The 23765-nt window shown below is 44.1% G+C and overlaps 1 protein-coding gene across 1 annotated transcript; it reads left to right on the plus strand.

Moving 5' to 3' along the window:
• Nucleotides 1–393: 393 nt before the first annotated feature.
• Nucleotides 394–4387, plus strand: LOC148039197 (uncharacterized). Its single transcript, XM_087675324.1, has 7 exons — nucleotides 394–1108; nucleotides 1202–1378; nucleotides 1551–2107; nucleotides 2204–2445; nucleotides 2524–2704; nucleotides 3896–3975; nucleotides 4072–4387. The coding sequence occupies exons 1-7, from the start codon at nucleotides 766–768 to the stop codon at nucleotides 4385–4387; spliced, it is 1896 nt and encodes a 631-aa protein (XP_087531450.1). The 5' UTR covers nucleotides 394–765.
• Nucleotides 4388–23765: the final 19378 nt, after the last annotated feature.

A 23765-nucleotide genomic window follows, 5' to 3' on the forward strand; every position in this document is an offset into this window, starting at 1 on the left:
TGAGAACCCAGACCAGCTTCTGCTTTCAGTCACTCAGACAGACAGACAGACAGAGAGCCAAAGGTGCTCCAAAGACTCGCAAGTCAAGCAACCCTTGACAAGATTCCAGGACACTGGTTCCATGAATTCGTCCTCCGTTTCATATCTCTTCATGTACTCCTCCCACTCGCGTATAGCTGCCCTATAATAGCTTGAGCAGAGTCTTTGCATTTGAACAGAGAATAAGGCCTTGCACAGTATGTCTGATCACACGAGAGAACAGGGACACTGACTCTATAAGCACAGGGAGCGGCTGATCATAGCAATTTCTTGCACCAGAGGAATATCTACCACATGTTTAATCATAACAGAAAATAGGGCCACTGGTTCTAAGCATAGAGAGTGTCTGATCTTAACAATTTCTTGCATCGGGGGAAGATTTTGGCCATTGGCATTTTCACTTATAATCGGGCAATTGAGATTTCAACTGTTGGCAGTTAACAACGGCAGCAAGCCATGCACGTGGCATCAGCACCCCCCCAGACACCCCAAGCACGCTCACCAATGAAGCTCCGATCACAAGGGCAGCAATCACCATCTCCTAAGCAAGCCATGCATGTGGCCTCACCATCTCCCGACGTACCCCAAGTCCCCTCGCCAAGGAAGCTTCGATCGCAAGGGCAGCAATCACCATCTCCCAAGCAAGCCATGCATGTGGCCTCACCATCTCCCGATGTACCCCAAGTCCCCTTGCCAAGGAAGCTCTGATCGCAAGGGCAAGAAGCCATGCACGTGGCATCAACATCTCCTCAGCGAGCCATGCATGCAGCATCACCATCCCCCGAGACACCCCAAGTGCCATTGCCAAGGAAGCTCCGATCGCAAGGGGAACAAGGCATGCACGTGCCATCACCACTCTCCCCTCAGCCAGCCATGCATGTGGCATCGCCATCTCCTGAGACACCCCACGTGCCCTCACCAAGGAAGCTCCGCTCTGGCAAGTTTGTTCCTGTGCGCAAATTTGTGGTGCCGCCGGCTCCCAGAAAGCAAGCAAAGGCGCAACAATCTCCAACCAAGAAACAACTGCCATTTGTTCACATCAATCGGATGCTTTCAAGGGAGTTCACTTGTAAGTTTTTATTTTTCGCATATAAGTGATTTCAATTTATTTTTGCACCGAGGTTTAATTGCATTGCCTAAACAACAGTTAACCACGATGCAGGTACGGAAGAGCCTGCAGACGATCTTGCCCAGGAAGAGGATCCTGTCCTTGACAGGCCTTCGGCTGATCTTGCCGATGAGGAAGATCAAGCCGCTGCCAGGTCTACCGATGATATTCGTGATGAAGAACATCAAGTCCCTGCTGCTGACTCGTTGGCCGGTTCGGGGTTGGCACCAAGTGAGTACATTGCATGCCCATTTGGGATGATTTTAAAAACGTATACTATGGATTTCTTGTTGTTCTTGTCTGCAGATCAGAAACTCGCGTCAGAAAATATTGTGTATGAATGCTGTCATCAAGTCAGATTGAATTCTGAACATTGTTGTTGTGCCATTTGATGCTTTGCCAGGCGAAACGACGACAAGTGCAGACACACATGGCATTGACCGAGGTGGTCCTAGAGCACGCCCTGGGCCTGTGCACCCCACGGATGATGGTATCGTCCGAGCCTTCGAGATTGTCTTTGACAAGAATGGTCGATTGACTCGCCGGTGCACTTGTGACCAGTTCTGCAGCAAGCGCACACACTTCTACTATCGACGCTCAGCCATGGAGGAACATTTAAAAGCTGCGCATGGCCTGAACATTGCAGTCCCTGCTGGAGGTAGAATAGGGCCTACTGATGCACGTGTATACGGCACCCACACGGAGTACGAGGAGCATCGTAGCCGCCAGAGATTCGAGGATGTGGAATTCAAGTGGCAGAAAAATAGAAAAAAGCATGAGACTGATTCAATGGTCAAAGGATGGAGGATATACAGTGAGTTGCCAGATTCTCAGAGGATGGGAGGTCCGGAGCAATGGGTGGACGCGTATGTGGCAGAACAGATGAAAAGATACGATGCAAAGAAGGATGATCACATAAAGAGGATCCGTGCTCGCATTGCCGTAGGATTCGATAGATATGTAAGTGTATCTTTGTTCTTCAGTTTTTCTGCAGTTGACTTTGCTGGTTTCCATTGATTTTTCTGCAGTCGACTTACTTTTCTGCGTTGCCAACAGCGGAGGACTGCAAGCACAGATGTTGGGGGCCCAGCTCGGACGCAGTCATCGCACCATGCACAGTCGATAGACGCCGCAGATCAGGAGGATGCTGCTGCAGAATACATTGTTGCGGACACACCCATAGAGCTCTTATCGCCAGAGGGGCCTTCATTGTCGATCGCATCTTACGACATTACTGTTTTGCCTGGTCGTGTGCTATATGCATTTTCTGATGGTGACAGGGACACACGCAGGATCATGTTCGTATACAATTGATTCTTCTTGTGGATACCTATTTGTCTGCTTCTTTGATTTAACACTTTGATTATATTGTGCAGATATCGATTCAAGTCAACACGCCTCCAACTGGAGTTGCCAGTACAGGGGAACTTCTTTGAACAATTGAAAGATCCCGCACAGCAGGCCAGCACCTTGGACATGAACTTCTTTGCGCTGTGGATGGAGTTCAGCCTACAGGAGGAAATAAGCTGCAAATTCTGGATTGTTGATCCCTTGTGGGTTGGCTTGGCAGGCACTGCATCTACAAAGTCGAGCTTGGCCAACTTTATGTCTCCGATTGATGAGCTATGTGACATTGTTTTTTTACCCTTGGTCATGAGCGGTCATTGGACATTGTTTGTGTGCTTCAACTGTTCGGGGCATGGGGTGACTCAGTTGCATCAGAAGCCGGGGCTGCTATTCTTGGATCCTATGAACAATCCACCCACTCCATTGATGTGTGAGATGGTTAAGCTGGCCGTGGAGCAGATATGGGCTGCGGAGCGTCGCCATGAAACCATACTAAGCAACCCTCCTGTGCAGGCGGTGATACCGTGCCAACCGAACGCCGTTGATTGCGGGTATTATGTGATGCATTGCATGCGCCTGCTAGTGGAGGCTTGCTTGCAGGGAGTGGTTACGGCATCTTTTGTGAGTATATTTAGTACATGCACTAATATGGATTGATTTAGGTCGGCTCAATCTAATCTGAATCCTTGTCTTCATGCAGCTGACAAAGAGATGGTTCGAGCATGATGATGTTGTGCAGATGAGGAGGACCTTGAGTCAATGGGTTTCTCGCGTGGCTGGCAATGTCTGAGTGGGTGTTGATCTCCAGCCATAGTTTCATGGGATGTTTTTGAACTGTGGACCTGGGGATGGGTAGAATGCATTGTACATGTTAGGCCATTCTGGCGAGGCTCTTGTAAAGACTTCATGTTTGCATCAACAGCAGTTGACTGTTTCCGCTTTCTCTTGAGGCGGATCAATTTTGGCTTTGTAAACTGTCAGCTTCCATTGACACGTTCATGTGGCTTGTAAACTGTTGACACTCATTAAGAAGATTACATATTTCTATTTGCAGCTTTGATGTCTACCCTGAGTTAATTTTGCAATTCATGGTAAATTTTGACTACGCCATTTGGGGCTGTGACACATCTATGCAAAAGTGGTCTCCATTTGAAAAAGGTGCTAGCATACGTATGTTAATAGGTTAAAACAACACGTTGTAAACATGATCCAATCTTTTAACTAAGAGTCTACCAAAATGGCAACAAGTATGAAACGTGTTTGGCAAATATGAAATATACAACTGTTCAGGGCACCAAAATAGACATCATGCTTAATAAATGGATATCCTAGCTCTCGCATGGCCAGAGGAGGACCTTTCAAAATAAGTTTTGTTTGTAAAATCATGATCTTCAATAACAGGAATCATCTCATGCCAAACAATTACTTTTGCAGGCAACTTTATGGTACTTAGGAATTGAAAGTTTAAAAGCCTATGCTGAGTAGATGTCTCATGAGTCGAGATTTAGCAAAATATTCAAGCACCTCAACCTACCTAATATTGCAAGCAGTACACACTTACATGGTGCCTTTGACAGTGTCAATCAACAGAATCCTTGTCAACAGCCTTTGACAGTGTCAATCAACAGAATCCTTGTCAAACAGGCTCACAGATTACCACAGGATCTTCCCAATTTGTTCCCTGTCTACAAAGAGACTATAAAGCTAATGGACACAGCAGTTTTAATTAGGGGCAACCTAACACCACAAGGATATGGCAGGAAGGACATTGACAGAGTAGCAGCACCCATGATGCATAAAGTCTGGCATGCATCACTGAAACTGGAAGACAACAAACCGCCAAGCAAGTGTCTCTGTGAATTTATGGCTAGCTCAGAATTTAGTCTGAAATAGTACTTGTTTCTAGATCAACTACAGGTGTTATAGGCGATATCAAGCTGGAGCAGCCAGATAGATGCTAGGAACAGTAGCTCAATGATGGAAGCATAGGGACCATTTCCTATAGGTGTATCTTGTTTCAAACCTTACAATTTTTCTCATGTATGCAGTGTTTTGTCTTGCCTGCTATTTGTTTTGCCCCTACCCAGCAAAATAGGGAAAGAGCAATAAGCACATATATATTAAACAAATACACGCATGCTGACTTGTCTCAAAAAATCCACCAACACCAATCCAAATTATAAGCAAGAATCTATAAAATCACTTGTAAGAATCAATTGCTCATATATATGTTGTCATTCGACATGTTCACAAAGACAGTCAAAGTTCAAATCACCTATAAGAACCAATTAGCCATATATAGATGTTGTCATTCCACATGTACACAAACAGTCAAAGTTCAAGCTTGAATCACATACATATTATATCCGAAATCCAAAGTTTTATGGCTAACATGTCATGAAAAATAACTCCACTGTCAAACCAAAAATTTAGACTGAAATGTAAAATAGTAAAACTCTGGAATCCCAATAGACAATCATCTTGTGTTCTTGAATTCTGACATTGTGTTCTTAAAAGCATATTTTGACAATCGGGAAAGAATTTCTGCCTTTAAGCTTTTCATTAAATGTAGAAACACTCCAGTGCATAGAGATCGACCCACAGAATATATTAAAAGATCGAAATAGACCCAAAGCCCTTCCTCAGTATCATGCTGACAAAATAGCAAGGCTTTGAAAAAATTGTGAGGGATGATACAACACTATGCTACATAGAGCTGTCAAGCAATCTGAATGCAGAAAAACAGGCTGCTGACTCACACACACAGGAGCAGCCAGCTTTAAGAAGGGCAATCAGCACTTTTGAGATTTACAAAACCAAGGCAGCAGAAACAGAAGGAATCTTAAAAGTAATTTTGGAGTTACTGTATACCAAGTCCAGCAATATATTCATAGCAACCACCTCAGCATTGCCGAATGGTTTATCTCAGCTTCCACTAAAACCGTGCATAGGAGTGGACTCGAAGGAGTCTCAAGGACCCTCCCAGAAGTTCATGAGGCAGTTGAGGTCCTTCAAATTGATCAAAATCGCTTACAATAAATTTGAGAGCTCTCTAAAGGTGTAGTACTCTTGAAGTTCAAAAACAGTCAGCAGAAAATGACCTGACCATAAACATAACACTCATACTTTGATAATATTAGACTAAGATTAAATGGAGTTTTGCAAGGGGTTAACCACCAGGTTATATTAATCAATCACCAAAGATGTGATAGATTGACATGCATTTGTGAATTCCAACATATTTGATGATCATGTGTACACTCTGTTGTGTGTCAACCCACAAACTTCACCCCTTGTCTCTAGCTTGGACTGCTAAACTTTTTTGCAGTACATGCACATATCCCAAAAGAACCTAATGTCTTAATCTTAAAATATATTTTTACTCCTGTAGGCCTTGCCTAGGTTTGAAAAGGATGCATACAAATCCAAGAGAAGCCACAAACATAGCAGCGCCACTAAAAGCATCCACAAACAGCCTCTGCCATAAGCATTGAGAATATATAAGCTTCTGGCAAGAGTCCCAGTAAACACTATACCGCTATCATGCATAAGACATAGACCAAGCAACAAGTACCATCAAAAGTAACTTGGCATCCAACTTTGGCGATGCTAAACAGAAGCTAGATTTTTCTTTACCAGTGTGACATAAAGCACATGCAAATACATCACCAAAGACTGACGCAAGTCTGACCTTTCCAATGCCTTTGACAACTGAGAGACATCATTGGCACATGTGACCGAACCCCCATTAGGTGTACATTTTAAGAATATAAATAGGACATACCATGATGTAATGTGCTTCACTGCTTAGAAGCAACACTATCAAAATACTTGGTAGACACGGTATCAGTGGTAGACATAACACATCATAACCAAAGGGATCATAATGATTTGCCATTTTTGATCAATCATTGCATTGAGTTCAGCACCAAGAGCAGGTCCACCATATTTTTGACATGTCCTTGCAGCAGTCGGCTAGTTTTGGTAATTTCCAGCTATTTATGTCTGGCCCAATATATTGGCAGATACATTGTCTTGCAAATTTCAGCACTCTCCGACATCCAGTGGCACTCCTCCCTCGTCCGGTGCTTCTCTCTGTCATCAGCTTCATCCAGTGCCCTCGCTCTGTTGATAAACACGGATGTAGAGCTAGTTAACTATGGTGGATGCAAATCAAACACACGATACATTATCAAAAATGAGAGATTGTAACTCAAGTGAATTAGGTTCCAAGATAGATTAGCTTGGACTCATAAACACAATCAATTCTCTACAATTAAATGCAGTAAAAACCCAGTAAATTTCAGCCCAGTATCAGCCCAAAATAGTCCACAATCAAGTTGTCCAGCTCGTAGAAATAACTGTCAATACATATGCCGTGTACTTGCTTCAGATTGAACTCCTGCAGATCCACTGCCAGGGTCCAAAAACATACAGTCTAAACCTGTAAACTGTGATTAACAGCGACACTTTTGATGCCAAAAGCAACATGCACACATGTCATATATGTCCCAAGTCTTCTCAGATGATTGCAAGTACATATGTCACTCGAGACATGAGCATAGTAGGACAAAACAGTGCATAATCAGCAAGTACAAGTATCAACAGTTTTGTTTGCAGGCTGCAATCAACCAAACACCAGCATAACCAGCTTCAAACCACTTCAAAGTGTCTTCAAACCAAACCATACATGTGCTCCAGTATGACAAGGTCAATGCATGACTATGTAGTGACCATAGACTGTCTATCTCTAATGAGCAAAGTCATACGCCAAAAGACGAGATTGCATTTGCTTCAGCTTCAAAAATTTCAGCATTCAGTGGCACTTAATGCTTTTCTCAACCCATGAACATTCTGACATACATATGTCAGTACATACATCTCATAGATGTCACCAAATGTCACAGTATGCTTCAGTAAATAACAAATGCTTGCTGTCCATGTCAAATGACAGTTTTCAGCCTGTCTGAAATGCTCCACATCTGAGCATTTCAGTTACCAAAATCAGCTTGCAGTGGATCACAACAAGTACATATGACCTCCAGCATATACCTATGCTCCAAGAGTACTTTTGGGCTTGTCAGAGAGCTTCCAAAGCTCTTCAATGTGTTGCATATACCATGTATGCTGTGTATACAGCAGTGCTGGCCTTTTTTTCAGATCTGCCCACTCTGATCTGTCCTCTGCTCCAGCAACTGATCTGTTCTTTTTTTCAGATGTGTTGCATTTGATGAAGTGCAGCCCAACAACTCATAGGAGCAAACAGGCGCAGTTCACGCAAATCTGACCTCTGCTCCAGCAGCTCGATTTGCTGAGGTTGATGCTGATGGAGCACACACTAGTGCTTAATACCTCCTTCACAAGGCTCTAAACAAGCCACAACCTGCAACTTGACCCATAGAGTAGGCAATCACTCAATGCATACCTTCAGTTTACAATGGCATTCAGCCTGTTTGAAAAAATAACACAAGTCTTCAACTGCAGATCATCTTCACCCCCTCCTGCTCCTTTGAAAAAATAACACAAGTCTTCAACTGCAGATCATCGATGGGAAGCATTTAGAGCTTCTTTTCTATGGTAATACGGTGGGCAAAGGTCTTCAGCTTGTAGAGAGAAGATAGCTTTGTCCAAACCTTAGCTTTGTCCTCCACTGAACAAGGTAGCGGGGTTTATCCTCCACTGAACAAGATATTCCCGTGATCCCCGTTCATTACAAACCATCCCGTTCCATAAAGTTTTTGTCCTAAAAAACAAGGGATGTAGTCATGGATTGTAAGAGTGTGCTGTAGGAAATCGGCCATAACTTTGTATGGGCAACTCCGAATGGGACAATTGAGGTGTCTTTACGGAGCCCATGAGATGTACTTTCAGCCCATGTGGCTGGGGCAGGGCTGCAATCAGGTCAGGACCAAAACTGGTACAAAATAAAGGGCTGTCCAGGAATTTCTAGCGTGCAGTCCCAGATGGTATGGCTGGAGAAAAACAGCCATAACTTCCACTAGGAACTCCGATCGGGACAAGTAAGGTGTCGGAATGGAGCCCTCGAGGTATACTTTCTGGCCATGTATGGAGGATGGGGCTGAGAGTGGACCAGGACCAAATCTGGTACAAAACAGGTGGCTGTCCAGATGCAAACTGCAGCCCAAAACAGGGGTCATGGTGAGGTGCCAGCCAACATAGCCTCCTTGAGGTGTGGGAATTCGTCCAATATAGATGCTGGGTGCCAAGAGGCTTCCTCTATTGGTAGGCCTTGCCATTTGATCAAGTGCTATGGGAAATGCCATGGGTACCACCAAGACCTTGTGAGCTATGCCCGGTCTCCAAGGGGGGAGGGCGATTAGCGTCACGGGGAGAGACATACTCCTTGGGTCGATCCGAGGGGGGGGGGGCAATGGCGGGAATGAGGGCGCCCATGTGCTCTATGAGTCAGTCCATCTTGGCCATCATCTCGGAATGACACTGATCTTGGCGGGTTTCCATCTCCCTGTGGCGTTGCTCCATCTCTCTATGTCGATCAGCATGACGGGTCTCATGTTGGCATAGGGTTTGGTTGAGCAGAGATAAGCGATCTATCTCGGGGGCACCTTCTTCAAACAAGTCTTCACAATCCTCCTGGGCATAGCTAGGATCGTTCATTGAGGCATGGGAGTCCCTTATTTCACGCTGAAATTCCTCCTTGGCCTTTGCTTTACCCTTGTGGCCTGTCATCCCAAGTGCAGTCTACCAGACCCCCTGTTACAGAAATGATGATAACTTGAGCTAGGGAACTCCGATTGCCAAACTTTCTGATTCAAATGAAAGCCCTCGATCCCCTCTATGAGTCTATGTAAAAATATCTCCGACAGTAAATGATCAAGGCTTTGCTGTAATCACTTTTTGTGGGCTGACTGTGTAGGACCGCTGCCTGTCCCACAGTACCTCTGGGTACAAAACTGAGTGTATCTCTCAAACCGTAGGGTGGAATGTGGAGATTTTTAGCTTAGATCGAAGGGGAAAATGCCCTCTTCGAGTCAAGCTATAGAGCTTGTGCTCAATCACACAAAGAGGCTTTGCTGTAATCAATTCTTGTGGGCTGACTGTGTAGGACTGGCTGTCTGTAATATCCTGCAAAGGCTCCCTCAAGAAGCATTATTTATCCCAATGGTGAGGGTCTTATCCCAGACATGTAGGGCCTCAATGGTGGCTCTCAATGCCCCATAAAGCCATACATTCTTTGCATCCATAGCTTATTGCTTAGACCAGTTCCATATTGCATTCCCTACCCTTCTTGCATTGCATCCACCATACATTAGCAAGCGATTTATGACATTACCAATGCATGTAAGGGTTTGTAAGCTCAAGTGATCAGCGTTCGGGCTATTCCATCAAATGTACCTGCACCTGCAATAATTCTTTGGGCTCCAGATCACCGGGAGGTGGGCAAAGTTCCCCCCGGGCCGGGTTGTGCACCCCTTCAGGGTCTTTGATGGCAAGGGGGGTCACTTCTTTGATGGATTTTTTTTCACTTCTTGGCTCAGCCAATTCACAAAAAGCCAAACGGGTTATGGGTAAGAAAAATATAATCACAATGAAGCTTCAGCATGAGTAAAATCCATTTCAGCACTATAAGATCAAAGAGAAATGACTGGGACATGAGAATCAGCATGCATTCAAGGTCTGGGTCTCCTATTATCTACTTGAACTCATACATTCTCTCAAAAAATTGGATGGGATTCAACAAGAGGCTTAAATGGAGAGAATGAGAGCCAAGAGTCAGTTACCTTGAGTCTTTGGAGAAGAAGGCAGTCTCACTGATGCCACCTCAGTCCTCCATGAGAGCTCCATTTGATCCCGAATGCTCCATGGCTCCAAAATGGGTATGCTTCCTCAAGAAAGGGTGAAATCAAGCTTGGGGCAGGATGGTTCAGGACCTCCCCATGAGGGTTCTTGCTCTCTGGAGGTCCTACTCCATAGCCATGGCTGCCCACAAGTGCATGCCTTCAAACCTTGCTTGTGATCTTCTTCCCGTTCTTCTTAATGGCTGAAATCTCGAGCAATGTTCAAGAGGGACTCCCGAGGACCAAGGAGAGACCAAAATCTTCGAGATTTCTGAGCTCGAGGCCAAGGTTCCATGGCTGCCATCTTGGAACCTAATTCACTCAACTGTAGTGGACTGAACTTAGTCAGTCGGACTTATTGACTTGCAGGGAGTCAGGCATTTGACATACAGGCTGTTGCATCATGGCTAATGCACATGGGACTGATAATATCACGCAAATAGTTGGAGAAAAGCTAGACAACAAAAACTTTGCATTATGGAAATTCAGAAGGAAAAATTTTTCTGGTTGGCAGAGGATACTGGGACTTAAGCACAGGAGATGAAGCAGCTCCTGAATTGCCTGAAGCAAATCCAACAAATGAACAGAAGAAAGCTCACAGGTTATGGACTGAAAGAGCATGTAAGGTACTGCATTGGTTTTCACTATGTATATCCGATGCTATGGCTATTCAAATCATTGGCTGTGAGTCTCCGAAGGATGCTTGGGATATACTGATGAGAAATTATGGAACCATGACACATGCACGAAAGATCCAGTTGAAACAACAGTTCAATAATATGTGTAGGAATGGCAGGAGCATCCAGGTGTATACCACGGAGATTAAGACCATAGCTGATCAACTTGCTACTATTGGCTCAAGTGTATCAGAAGATGATGTGATTGCTGTTGCAGTAAACGAGAGTATGTGCCAACTTTGCGAATGGGAGCCGGAGAGCAATTACAGACCTTTTCAGTATGGGATCAGAGCCAATCCCAGCCACGTCCACCCCTCCAAAGAGCAATTACAGACCACAACGAAGAGAGCCGCTCTAAATAGAAACCACAACAACAAAGAATGGGTTGCACTACATTCTTTTAAGCATGGGTGCCAGGAAGAGACGGAGATCGGAAACCTTTTACCAAGTAAGCTGAAAGCTGGACACTGTACAATTTCCCTCAAATATGCAAATTCTCAGTATCAAATTCCATTGCCGAGCATTGAGAAACTTGCATTGCATAAACTCTTGTAACAACAATCCAAAAGACTGGAACTGAGATGGCCAATGTACTATAGCGATACTAGAAAACACAGCTGACCCATCATTTTCTGCAAAGCTGTGTGCTCTGACCATGGTACTGAATGATAGAACAACATCCTCTGTAAGGACATGTGAGACATCAATGTCATCCAAGGCAAAGAAACCAATAAGGACATGTGGGCAATCAACGAGGACGTGTGGGCAATCAATGCCATGCAAGGTAACGAAATCAGGAGAGCCTAGGCATCTCTCTCCACAAGATGGAAATTGGACTAAGGAAAGTCGAACGCTTTTGTAAATACTTTCCAACAAACCTTGGAAGCACCAAATCCTGTCACCAAGAATATGCACAGACCAGTCAAGATCTCTGAGACCAACAAGGCCTCCATTTGAGGTGAATGGTTTCATGTTTTCCTTTACAGCATCAAAGACAGCCATTCCCTCCATTTCTGCGATGTCTGCCAAGCACCATGGTCCTGCTTGGAGAGTACTGCAAGCATTGCACACAGATTCCAGAGTGTGAGTGTAGCATTCCATGTCCATTGGAAGGCTGCTTATCACCTTCTCAATAAGCTCCATTAGAAGAAGACCACATCAATCTGGACCCAAGAGAGTTCTGCGAGAACAAGACTAACAATCAAATGAGCTATCCTGCCATCTCTTATGCTGAGAACCGTCAGCACCACCCTCACAGAAACTTGACGATGGTGCCTCGCAATCTGATCAGACAAAGCCACGTCTTCGATCACAGAAACCAAACAAAGTCATCACAATCCTTTGCAAGTTCAATATATGAACAGCCCAATGGCCATCCACACACCCAAAGATTCATCTGCAAAGTTTCTATGTCAAATAGTCCCTTCCCACCTCTAACTGTCTCCCTCCCCCACACTCAGTACATTTTATCTCGTTTCTCAATCTTGTTTTCCCTCAAAAATATGCATACAGTAGCCTTGGGGTCTGCATAGTTGCCTTTCTGCTTTTCATTAGATATCAGAATAATCAACTGCTGTAGACTGTGTCACGTTGACATGATTATCACGCAATGCCAAACAGAATATGCATACAATATGCAGTTGATTATCTCGTTTGTCAGTCTTGTTTTCCCTAAAAAATATGCATACAATAGCCTTGGGGTCTGCATAGTTGCCTTTCTGCTTTTCATTAGATATCAGAATAATCAACTGCTATATACCAGAGGTAGCCATGGAGCTGAGAGAAGACTTGGCCACAGATTGCCCCAGTATCAACTTTGCAAGAGTGAGCACCCACATATAGACAAATTCACATTTTGAACTTTGATCAGACCCACAAGCAAACAATTGGTGAAGAGCAATCAACTATTCAACAGCTTGGGGGTGTGACAATCAGAAGACCCACGTATCATCATCATTATCATCTCTCAGCAAAGTTCCCCACCAAATGCAAACGATTGCAGAGTTTTCAGAATCAGACAACAACCACAAGCCAGAAAGGCATACTAGACCTGGCACTTGCAGCCAGCTGAAATGCATGCCGTAAAAACATCAACAAAGGATATGACAAAAAGCTGTGGACTCAATGGACATCCCTGCCGCCTTAGAGATCTGTGTCCACAGAGTCCATATAGTCTGCCACAAAGAAACAAACTGACATGTTCGTCCTCAGACAAAAGTTGGGACACAGCAAGCAGTGTGTGGCCCAAGGAGCCGTGCTCTCTACTTAGAGGCCATAGCGGGGGACCAACCTGCATCTGGAGGCCCTAATTGCCTCCACTGAGCTGTCACCTGACATTTGAACAAGAAAGCTCCTTTCCCCCCCTTCAGTTGGATACGCAATGTCTGCAATTGTTCCATCCCACAACATTGCATCGCCATGGAATGCAGTGATTGTAAGACCAGTCAATGTGCTACGAGCAATCTCTGCATTGCAATCTCTAGCACCCAAAGGCAGCATTGCATCACATGTTTTGCAAGCAAATGTGGACCGGCAGTCAATGATTAATGTTTTGCTACAACAATGTGGACACTGAATACGATCTTGCTGAGGAAACCTGATTCGTTTACGGCCTCGTTGATGTTTTTTTGGCAGTCGGCCTGTCTGATTCCTTGGGCGCTTAGGTGAGATTCCAATTTTCGGATCAACATCACTCTTCTTTGCACCATGCCCGAGTCTTGTCTCCGTCACATTTGCTTGGATCTGCCGAATACTTCCCCCGGATGGCATCTCAGTGGTTCCAGGGGCAAGCAATCCAGCTATATGGCTCTGCAATGCTTTCATGTTTTCAATACAGCCCCTAACATCAGCAGCAGACAAAGAGGTTGCTACGTCCTCAAGTCTTTCCAAACTCCGACGTAGCTCGCTGATTTCAGCCTGCAGACATGCATCTTTCTGCGATTCCATGATATCCACGTCAGCATCAACATCTTCATGCACCCCAACTGCTGGCAATGCTCCTCGCATGGACATAACATGGTCAACCACAGGAAGAGCATCGCGAAGATGTGAGAATTTGGTATGTAAAATTTGTCTTAACCCAAGTAAGTGCTTGCATTCTGTGGTCTGGTCAGGGCAGTCACAGTAACTTGCTTGCACGGAAACATTGTACCAAATGTCCGAGTTTGACTCGCTTAAAACCTTGAACAGCATGGACTCCTCACTAACCACTAGGACAGTAGATGGGTCAAGTTCGAAGCGCTTGCATATACGGTATCCCCCTTGCAAGCGCTTTGCATGGTCTTTGGATGCCCCTCTGTGTGCATATCTGCCCGACTCTGCAATCCCCTGCTTCATCTTGAACCATTCAAGAGCGGTTCCACCCATCCTTGTGCCCGTCTGACTATCACCAACCAATGCATGCACAAGCTCAGTTATGGAACGATTGATCCTTCCATCTAGCAAGGTGTACTTAATGTACTGCCACAATCGCTCTACCAAGTTTGTTGTGTCAATGTTTCCATGGTAAAACAATCGCCCAAATTTGGGCCACATATATCGCCACTGGGGGCTTCTACCACACCAACCATGAGAAATGTAACTTGTGACATCTGGAAACTGTGAGTACTCGCGCATGGTTGCATCAAACAATGTGTCAAAGTCTTTCTCACTTGTGCAATGCATTAATTGACTCATTCTCTGGTATAGGCAGTTTCTATCAGCGCTTCCAACCTTTGGCAACAAGTTTTCTACCCAAGCTTTCTTGACATGAAACCAGCATAGTAAAATTCTGCATGCTACCAGCTGTCTTTCAGCATCATGGGACTGCCAGTGTGGATCTTCAGCAATGACATTAAGAAGGGCAGAGTACTCTGTAGGAGACTTGTCGATAACAATAGCCGCTGGTCTCACGTGATCCATTCTTGCGAATACAGCTTTGATGGTTACTGTTAGTGCAGCAATCTCCTGTGCAGTCCCTGGATCAGCCGAACACAGCATGAGCCATAGAGGAATCCCATGCCCAATATGGTTTGGTGCGACGGCTGCGTACAACGGAAGACCAAACATATTGGTTTTGAAAGTGCTATCTAGAGCCCATGCATTGTTAGGAGACAGACGCTTGCACATTTCCAACATCCACTCGTCTTGCAGTATCAAAATAAATGGTTGCTTTGCCACATTTTCAGCAGTTGGATCATATGGTTGCACATACAACACCTTGCCAGCCTCCTTCAACTTATATGCCTCGTGCATCATTGAAACCCAATCATTGTCAGACACCTGACTTCCCATCCGCAACTTGTATGCCAGTTGAGCAACCTCTTTTGGTATCATAAAGAATCTATGTCTTGCCCTATCCAAAAGAGGAACTCTGGACATCTGCCATGTTTCTTTCTTTGAGCTCATTTTTGCTACGTGTTTAACTGAACCCACGTCAAACAAATCATCCACACAACAACGCATTACATTCTCGTGCACGGGTAGATTGTATCTGTCACTACGAGTACCCGGCTGATGCCCTTTGTGATCTGCGTATAGAAATATTGTAGCCCTGTCAAGCGCTGTTTTGTAAACCACATTCACGCGAAAGGGACAGCCACATCGCTTGGATTGTTTAGGTCTTCGCACAGTTGTGACTCTTCTGTTGGGCTTACCGCTACGATGGCAATCGTACCGTTCATACCTGACATCCGGGCAGCTTCTCTTCCATGGCCTGCCCTTTCTTAGCCGACTATTGTGCTTGATCTGAATTTCTGCCAACACTTCTTGCACCTCGTCTATCCGACACTGAAATGTCTCAGTCGCATTCTCTTGGGCCAGCAAAGTATGTTTAAACTCTTCAGCAGATACACGGCGCACTTTTTGACAAGCACAAGCAAGCACCAAGGCAATCACATAGCCTGTTGGAATCCCATGATGCAAGATATCTGTACACCAATGCTTTTTCAGAAAGCTCAGAGTTTCAGCCAAGCTCCTGTGACATCCGTGATCTCTATCGAAGTGAGCATCCCAAACGATATCAGACCATTCTTCGACCCATGCAATGTAAAGCTTGTCTTTTGACTTCAAGCACAAACGGCCGTTCGCAGCAATGCATACATTCTCTTTTATTTTTCGCCATCTTCGTATATCAATGCTCTTGTATGGACATGCATGCCTCAAGCTCTCGATGGTTGCATGATTTGTGCCAGTAATATCCTGAGTCATTGTCTCATACAGCAGCCTTGTAAAGGCTAAATATTTGGATGACAGGAAATCTTGCGCGTTAGGCACATTTGTGTGTGGCCATTTGCGGTTATCACTTGAAGCATCATGGTCGTTTGTGAAGGAGTTGTTCCCTCCATTGGATTCCTCACTGCTTTCAGAAACAGAAACAGAATCAACATCTGAGGAGTATACATCTAAAGACATGCAATCTTCTCCACTGCTGTCAATGATGTCTGCTGGAATTTGATCCTCTCCAAAAGCATATGCCATGGAGCCTGCCATTTGCAAGAAATGTGTTTAGTTAGCAGGGGGGTTGCCTTCTTTGCAGAACGCTTGATTCTATGCATCGCCGATCAGACCTTATCCATTCTGTGCATCCAGATCAAGCACGAATTCCGTTGCACTAATCCATTGCCATGCAAACATTCAAAAGTACCTTATCCAGTCAGTGCATCCAGATCAAGTACGAATTCAGTTGCATTTTGCATTTAAATGTACCTTATCCCTTCAGTGCATACAGAACAAGCACGATTTCAGTTGCATTCTCCATCCAGATCACACACGAATCCAAATCAAGGCATGAATTCTCCGTGCATGTCGCATATTGGGTGCTTCGAAGGTGGTGCAGGCATTCAAATGTACCTTGTTCATTCATTCAGTGCATCCAAATCAAGGCACGAATTCTCCATGCATGTTGGGTGCTTCGAAGGTGGTGCGAGCTTTCAAATATACCTTATCCATTCATTCAGTGCATCGAGCTGGATCAAGTACGAATTCAGTTAACTGCATTCTCCATCTCTGCAGATCAAGCACGAATCCAGCTGGATCAAGCTTGGCACGATTTCTCCATGCATATCGCGCGCGTACTGGGTTGCTTCAAAGGTGGTGCAAGCCCGGTTTTTTCATTCGAATTTAAACTCTGTTCCTTTTTTTTTAAAAATAAAAAAGCAGGGTCGGGCACCCCAGGATCCGGGCACTTCCGAGACCAGGCACGCTCGGGGCCGGGCACCCCAGGATCCGGGCACTTTCGAGGCCGGGCACATTTGGAGCCGGGCACATTTTGGGCCGGGCACATTCGGAGCCGGGCACTTGGGCGACAAGACAGATATCTCGCAGTCAACGTGATCGACGGCCCAGATGATCAGATGTGATGGGGGCAAAAAGGGGGCCGTCGATCACCACTCTCCCCTCCTTAAAGACCCCCCCTTACCATAGACACGAGGGGGGCTGAGGCACGGAGATTGTTGCGGGTTGTAGAAGAGAGGCAAGTCACTGATGGCGCCCTACTGCTGTAGACAAGGCCATCCGAGTCTTATCATCAGGAGGTGTGCAAGGAAGTGCTGAGGCATGGTCTTTACTCATGTCACGCTCCTTCGGAGTCTTGAGTGAACCTTGTCAACCCCTTGCAAAGCAAGAAACAGGGATCCGTCTCTGCCCTAATAAATACCATGGCTCAGATCGTCTTGCCTAATTCCTACCTATACAGGTTCCTGTCAAATGCTAGAGAAAATGTCTACTATGCAAGCTGTGCTTGGCGGGCTTGGCTGGTGGTGGGTTGTGGCCACCTCCCTCCCTTTTGCTCTCTACTCCATCCCCTTCGTCTTGGCCAGCTTTCCCCTCTATCGGTACCTCACCATAGCCGCCCTCGCTGGTTGCTACGACATTGCTGGCCTTCACATCCTCGGCCACACTCCCCTGCTCCTCATTCACAAGAAGTTTTAAACAAAAATTGTCACATTATTGACTGCCACAACATCCCGATTCTGAAGCCCTTGCATGCTAGTAAGCTGCATGGCATCTGTACTATGCCGCCTTCTTACCTCAAAGGAGCAATGGTTTTGACTTCTGGACTGACTGTTCATGTGCAGAAGTGCGCCACACTTCATTTTCTGCAAGAAATACGAATGTGCCTTCTACAAGTACTAACTCGCCTGGAGCGCATGCTTCAACTCATTCCGAAGGTGTTCATCTGCTTGCAACGTCATTGTCGATGCAATAAGAGCAGTTTCATGGCTCTCTTGCAAGAAATGGTTGATTGCATGCTCCACAGTTGAGAGTTAAAGCCGGTTTGTTAACCTGGGAAGAAGTGTAGATTCTTTCACCATTGAACGTTTACCAAGCATCGGCTTTTCCGCTGAAGCATTCATCACCATTAAAGCATCAGGATGTATCTTCACCATTGCAACACCTCCAAACTACCACTTCCGATCCATCCACACTAAAATGTGAGCTGTCGTCCCTACTGGAACGACACCAGCTCTCTCAGGCCAGGCCTCCTGTGGAATTGTCTCTAGCTTTACCAGCATCAAAGCAATCAGAGGTGCATTCGCCATTAAGGCTATGTCAAAGACGTATTTCTCCATCGTCATTTTCTCTCCTCAGCAGCCCAAGGCATCCTCGCCAGTACTGCAGAAGCTACACTAGTTCTAGGTCTTTGAATCATTTATGACAGAACTCCCAGATTCTCCAAGAAGTACCGCAGCATTGCAAGCTGCTGGTTGTCCGTTTGAGTCTTCTTCTGATGATCCCCCACCACTATCGGAACAACCACCTCAACCTCCATCAGTAGGACAGACTTCCTCAAAGCTCTCTTTTTTAGATTCTTTAGCTTCTAAGCGCCTCTCACAAGCTCCTACAAGAGGGGATAAGCTACCATCTCCTCCGCAATGCCAGCTCCCAGGGCAGTTAATAGCAAGAGACTGTTCCCAAGCTGTGGCAGCATGCCAGGAATCGGAGCTGTCATCATCATGTAACTCCTTTTCACCTCAACATCTTGGCCTTATTTACAGGTCATCAACCCCAAAGAAAATCCAGTCCCAATCAAAAGTTTCTTCACGATCAATCCCCAGGCTCATTCTCAAGCCCTCCCTAAAGCCTCTGTCTATGCATTCTCTAGTTGCTTCACCTTCCATAGTTGAACAGTCGCAGTTTCATTCCAAGATCAGAAATCTCTGCAAGAACTTTGCCAAAGCTCATCATGAAGAAGCCGCTGGTTGTTGCCAACAGTGGAGTGGAAGTGAGAATCAGGAGAGAATGGAACTATTCTGCTTTCTTGAAAGACAATACAGCTGAGAGAGGCCTCACCACATATGGCGATGGAGTGTATGCTAAGGCATTGATACAGGCAAGACAGGGAGGCAGCTGGCTGATTGTTTCGACTTGTCTAGGGCAGATGCCAAATACTTCGGGGACACTTCCCATTTTTGAGGGGAACAGTAAACAAAGTGCCCACTGCCCGGGCTTTGGTAAAGAGGATTGATCGCATCTGCAGGAGCTTGATGAGCAAGCATAGTTGGCATTCAAGACCGGATCTGGATGCAGCCTCTATTTTCAAAAGCAAGGGCAGGTGGAGAAATTGCAAGGAGTTGAAAATGGTTGGGGAATAACTACAAAGGTGACAAAAGGCAGGGTAGTGACCAGCAGTTAGGTCGTGGAAACCTCGCCCTCAATAATAACTGACAAGGAAATCTCCTGTCCGTGTGTACAATGTACATGGGTTCTATGCAAGGAGTGTCTAACGCATGAGTTCAATGGCAGAACTCCCTAGTTTGCATGAAAATAAATATGCACTTGTGGAAACAAGATGTTGTGCGAGTAAGGAATGCTAAGGTGCTTCTGGAAAGAGTAAGGAATGTTATGCGAGTAAGGAATGCTAAGGTGCTTCTGGAAAGAGCTGTAGCGCAAGGAGCATCATAGGCGCTTGAGGTGCTCGCAACCGTCCGAGAAGGGTTGTCGATGACAATTGGTCACTCGCCTCACAAGTGGAGAGTGTGTGTAGTGGTAGTATCTGTTGGCATAAAGTAATAGATGCGTAAGTAGCCACACTTTCCGTCTCAGCGTAAGCACACCAAATGATATGAAAATATGGCAATATGTTCATGTAGGCTTAGGCGGATATGACTTGAAGTGTGTGGGACTAACATACGAATATGTTTTGGCTTGGAAAGCCCGACTCTTGACTTTTATGTTGGCAACAAGTGTTGCAGCGACTTGACAATGATTGTGGATTTACTCGGAAGTGGAAATGGCATGCTTACCATAAAGACTAAAATTTCGGAGAATATCGTTGCATGTCCGTGTCATTAAGTTGTCGCTCTCCGATGTGGTAGCATATACATCCGGGGCATAGGATAGCACATCACATGTGTGAGAGTTGATGGAGTATTCTATTTACTGCTACTTTGTTGTATTTCTTACGAATCCAAGCACCTGTAGTTTTTATCTTATGGAGCATTCTACTTGTTGGTACTTCATTGTATTTCTTATGAATCCAAGCACTTGCATTTTTTATCTTATGGAGCATCTATCTTGGTGGTACTATCTTGAGATTGTATTTCTAATGAAACCAAGCACTTGCACTTTTTATCTTATGGAGCATTCTAATGGTTAATTAACTTTCAACAAGATGAAGATGGCAAAGAACTCTAAAGTAGCATCTAATGGTTGCTAAGGTCATAAACCCCATATAGTTTACAATGGATTTCAATGACTCTCATAGTCGAGTTAGAAAAGTATCCATCCATTAGAATGCTTGGCACATGAGAGCTATGTTTGTTTACTTGCGTATACACTTTGCCGAGTGTTGAATACTAATTGGAGGATATCTATAAGTATATTTTCTTGAAATTCTCCCATGTATGATCCCATATTTTATAGGGCATAGCATATTTTTTAGGAATACTATGTTGTGAACTATATGTGATCCTAGTGTAAACTATATTGTGAACTATGTCACAACATGAGGAATGTGACTAGCATTGTAAACTATGGTGTGTGAACTATATGAACTATGTTTTGAACTATTTGGAAATATGAGAAATGTGACCCGAGAGCTACCAATTCCATGATTTATGTTTTGCATTATGAACTGCAATGTGAACTATGTTGTGATCTATGTGTGATCTCCGTGTAAACTATGTTATGAATTATGTTGTGAACTATGTGGCAACATGAGGAATGTGACCAGAGAGATACCAATTTCATGATTTATGTCTTGCATTGTGAACTACAATGTGAACTATTATGTTGTAGTCTATGCGTGATCTACGTGTAGACTATGTTATAAACTATGTTGCGAACTATATGGCAACATGAGGAATGTGACTAGAGAGATGCAAATTCCATGATTTATGTCTTGCATTGTGAACTATGTTGTGAACTATGTGTGATTCCAGTGTGAACTATGTTGTGAAGTATGTGAAAACATGAGGAATGTGACCCGAGAGCTGCCAATTCCATAAGTTACCTCTTACATTATGAACATCAATGTGAACTATGACTATGTTGTGAACTATTTGTGATCCCTAAGTGAACTATATTGTCAACCATGTCTGAACAAAATGTAAACAAGATTTTATACAAAAGTAGAACAATAAGCATTTGAGATATCAAAACATATCCAACTTGCATTGAAAACATTTCTATTCATCTAAGCAAGTTCAGTCTCTATTCTGAAGCATATACATTACTTAACATGTTATCATAATCTTGAGCTATAGTGAAATACCGCTCAGCATAATCTATTTTCTCATAATCACAATTTACAATTTTGCCAACAATGCATGTTGGTATATCACAAATCTGACATACTTTGTAATCAAGGAGAACTTATGGCCACCACTGATTTTCCTTCTTGAAAGAGGCAACAATGCATGACAAGTGGAGCATGTCATTGCGATGTAAGAAGTATCTGTAACAATGAAGGATTCGGTATGGCAATGTAGGCACCATACTCGGCGAGCACTATTGAATCGAATGCATGATCAGCTACGTTGATGCTTCCTTCTAAGGACTCCAGTTTGGTTAGAGGGCTTGTTAGGACAAACGTTTACCTTGGCCATGCTAGTTGTGGTGTTGTCCATGTGTTGGTTGCCATGTTCAAGTCGTGTTTGGGTGACGTTGGCTTCTACTTCTCGGATCCAACCATGCAATGGTAGGTCAATTTCTTTAGGGGTTACACCTTGACTTAGAACATTCTTGCATTGAGTAACATGATGCAAGTATGTCCTTACTTGTGATAAATTGCTGCATCTAAGAGCCTCTTCAATAGCTACAAGCAAATTCCTCACTATAGTGATACAATCTCTCATCTCTACATGAAGCATTTGAAGCGTTGATAACACCCGGATGCTTGCCTCATGAGCTTTAGGATCATCCATGGAATTAGTATCACATACCACCATCGAGTCCTTTTGCCCATGCTCGTCCACATTTTCTTGAACATGCGTATTATCCACTATTAGAAGAATGGGGATGAGGTACATCATATGCTTTTATATAATCAATTTTGCCACATGAAGATGTTTAAATTCACTGAATACATCTGGATAATTGCAATAGTTACTTTGCATGCTGGCATAGTACCACTTATTTGGATCACTTCCACTTTGACTTTGGAAAAGTAATGTCATCTCATTTAGAATGACCAACGATGATGGATCCTTTTCATATCTCATCAGTAAGTTCTCGGCCTCTTTCAATCTTGCGATGTGATGTTTTGAGGATCCTTGAATGCTAAAACAATCCGAATCAGCTGTATGGACATGTGTCAAATAGACTAAAAGATTATATGACTTGAAAACGTACCTAGTATTAAAATAGACCAAAAAAGTGTATGACATAAAGACATAGTTATTTCTTGTTTTTGTTTGAAAAACTCCATGAGGGTCCCACCCATACAAGTGCCGCTTCTAGAATCCCCCACTATTGTGTGGAGGAGATCCACAATGGATATATTTATTTGTGTATTCAACAATGTGTATTTAATGTATTGCCATAACCTTTCCACCAAATTTCTTGTATTTACATTTCCATGGCAAAATAGTCGTCCAATTTTTGGCCATCGTGCTCGCCAAGGGCGGTCTTGACCACACCATCCATTAGTGACATACGTTTGGATGGACATATACGTGGCAAAGTCATGTAGTATGTTTTTATAGTGTTGCTCAAACTCCACCTCAGATGCAAAATGTATAAGGGTATTCATTGAAGAGTATATATGGTCTTGTTGGTCTCTTGAAACCTACATAGAGAGACAATTCATGCAATACCTACATACTATCTACAAAGAATAAGATAGTGTTTCAATGAGCTACCTTGGAAAGAAGGTTATCAACCCATACCTTTTTTGCATGAAACCAACAAATGAGAATATGACAGGAGACTTGGATGAGATCTCCAAGGTTGTTGTGACTCCAACAACAAGGATCCTCTTTGACCACCTTATCAAAGACCTCAAGTTCCATAAGGGACTCATCAATAACAAGTTCCTTTGGACGTATGTTGTCCATCCTTGAAAATACAATCTGGAGAGTTACTTGCAAATCATATCTTTCTTGCTCAGTTCTTGGACTGTCGTACACAACATAAGCCAAATAGGGATCCCTATTTCATTTTGGTTTGGCAAGACAATAGCGTACAAAGATAATCCAAACACATTTGTCTTGAATGTGCTATCTATGGCCCATGAGTTATTTTGAGAGAAGCGCATTGCAATACCAAGCATCCATTCATCCTGAATAATGTTAATATCATACAGTAGTGATGCGTATGAACACACTTAGGACCACCGGGGCATTTTTCCCCTCACTA

The sequence above is a fragment of the Lygodium microphyllum genome, chromosome 3 (genome assembly GCF_053477565.2).
Source record: "Lygodium microphyllum isolate KBCC chromosome 3, Lygodium_microphyllum_v1.1.10, whole genome shotgun sequence".
Taxonomy (NCBI): Eukaryota; Viridiplantae; Streptophyta; class Polypodiopsida; order Schizaeales; family Lygodiaceae; genus Lygodium; species Lygodium microphyllum.

Excerpts from the sequence above, each read along its gene's own strand:
- LOC148039197 (XM_087675324.1), top strand. The coding sequence starts at position 766 with ATGCACGTGGCATCAACATCTCCTCAGCGAGCCATGCATGCAGCATCA. Across the intron at positions 1,109-1,201 it reads GCTTTCAAGGGAGTTCACTT|GTACGGAAGAGCCTGCAGAC; the intron begins GTAAGTTTTTAT and ends ACCACGATGCAG. Across the intron at positions 2,446-2,523 it reads AGGGACACACGCAGGATCAT|ATATCGATTCAAGTCAACAC; the intron begins GTTCGTATACAA and ends TATATTGTGCAG.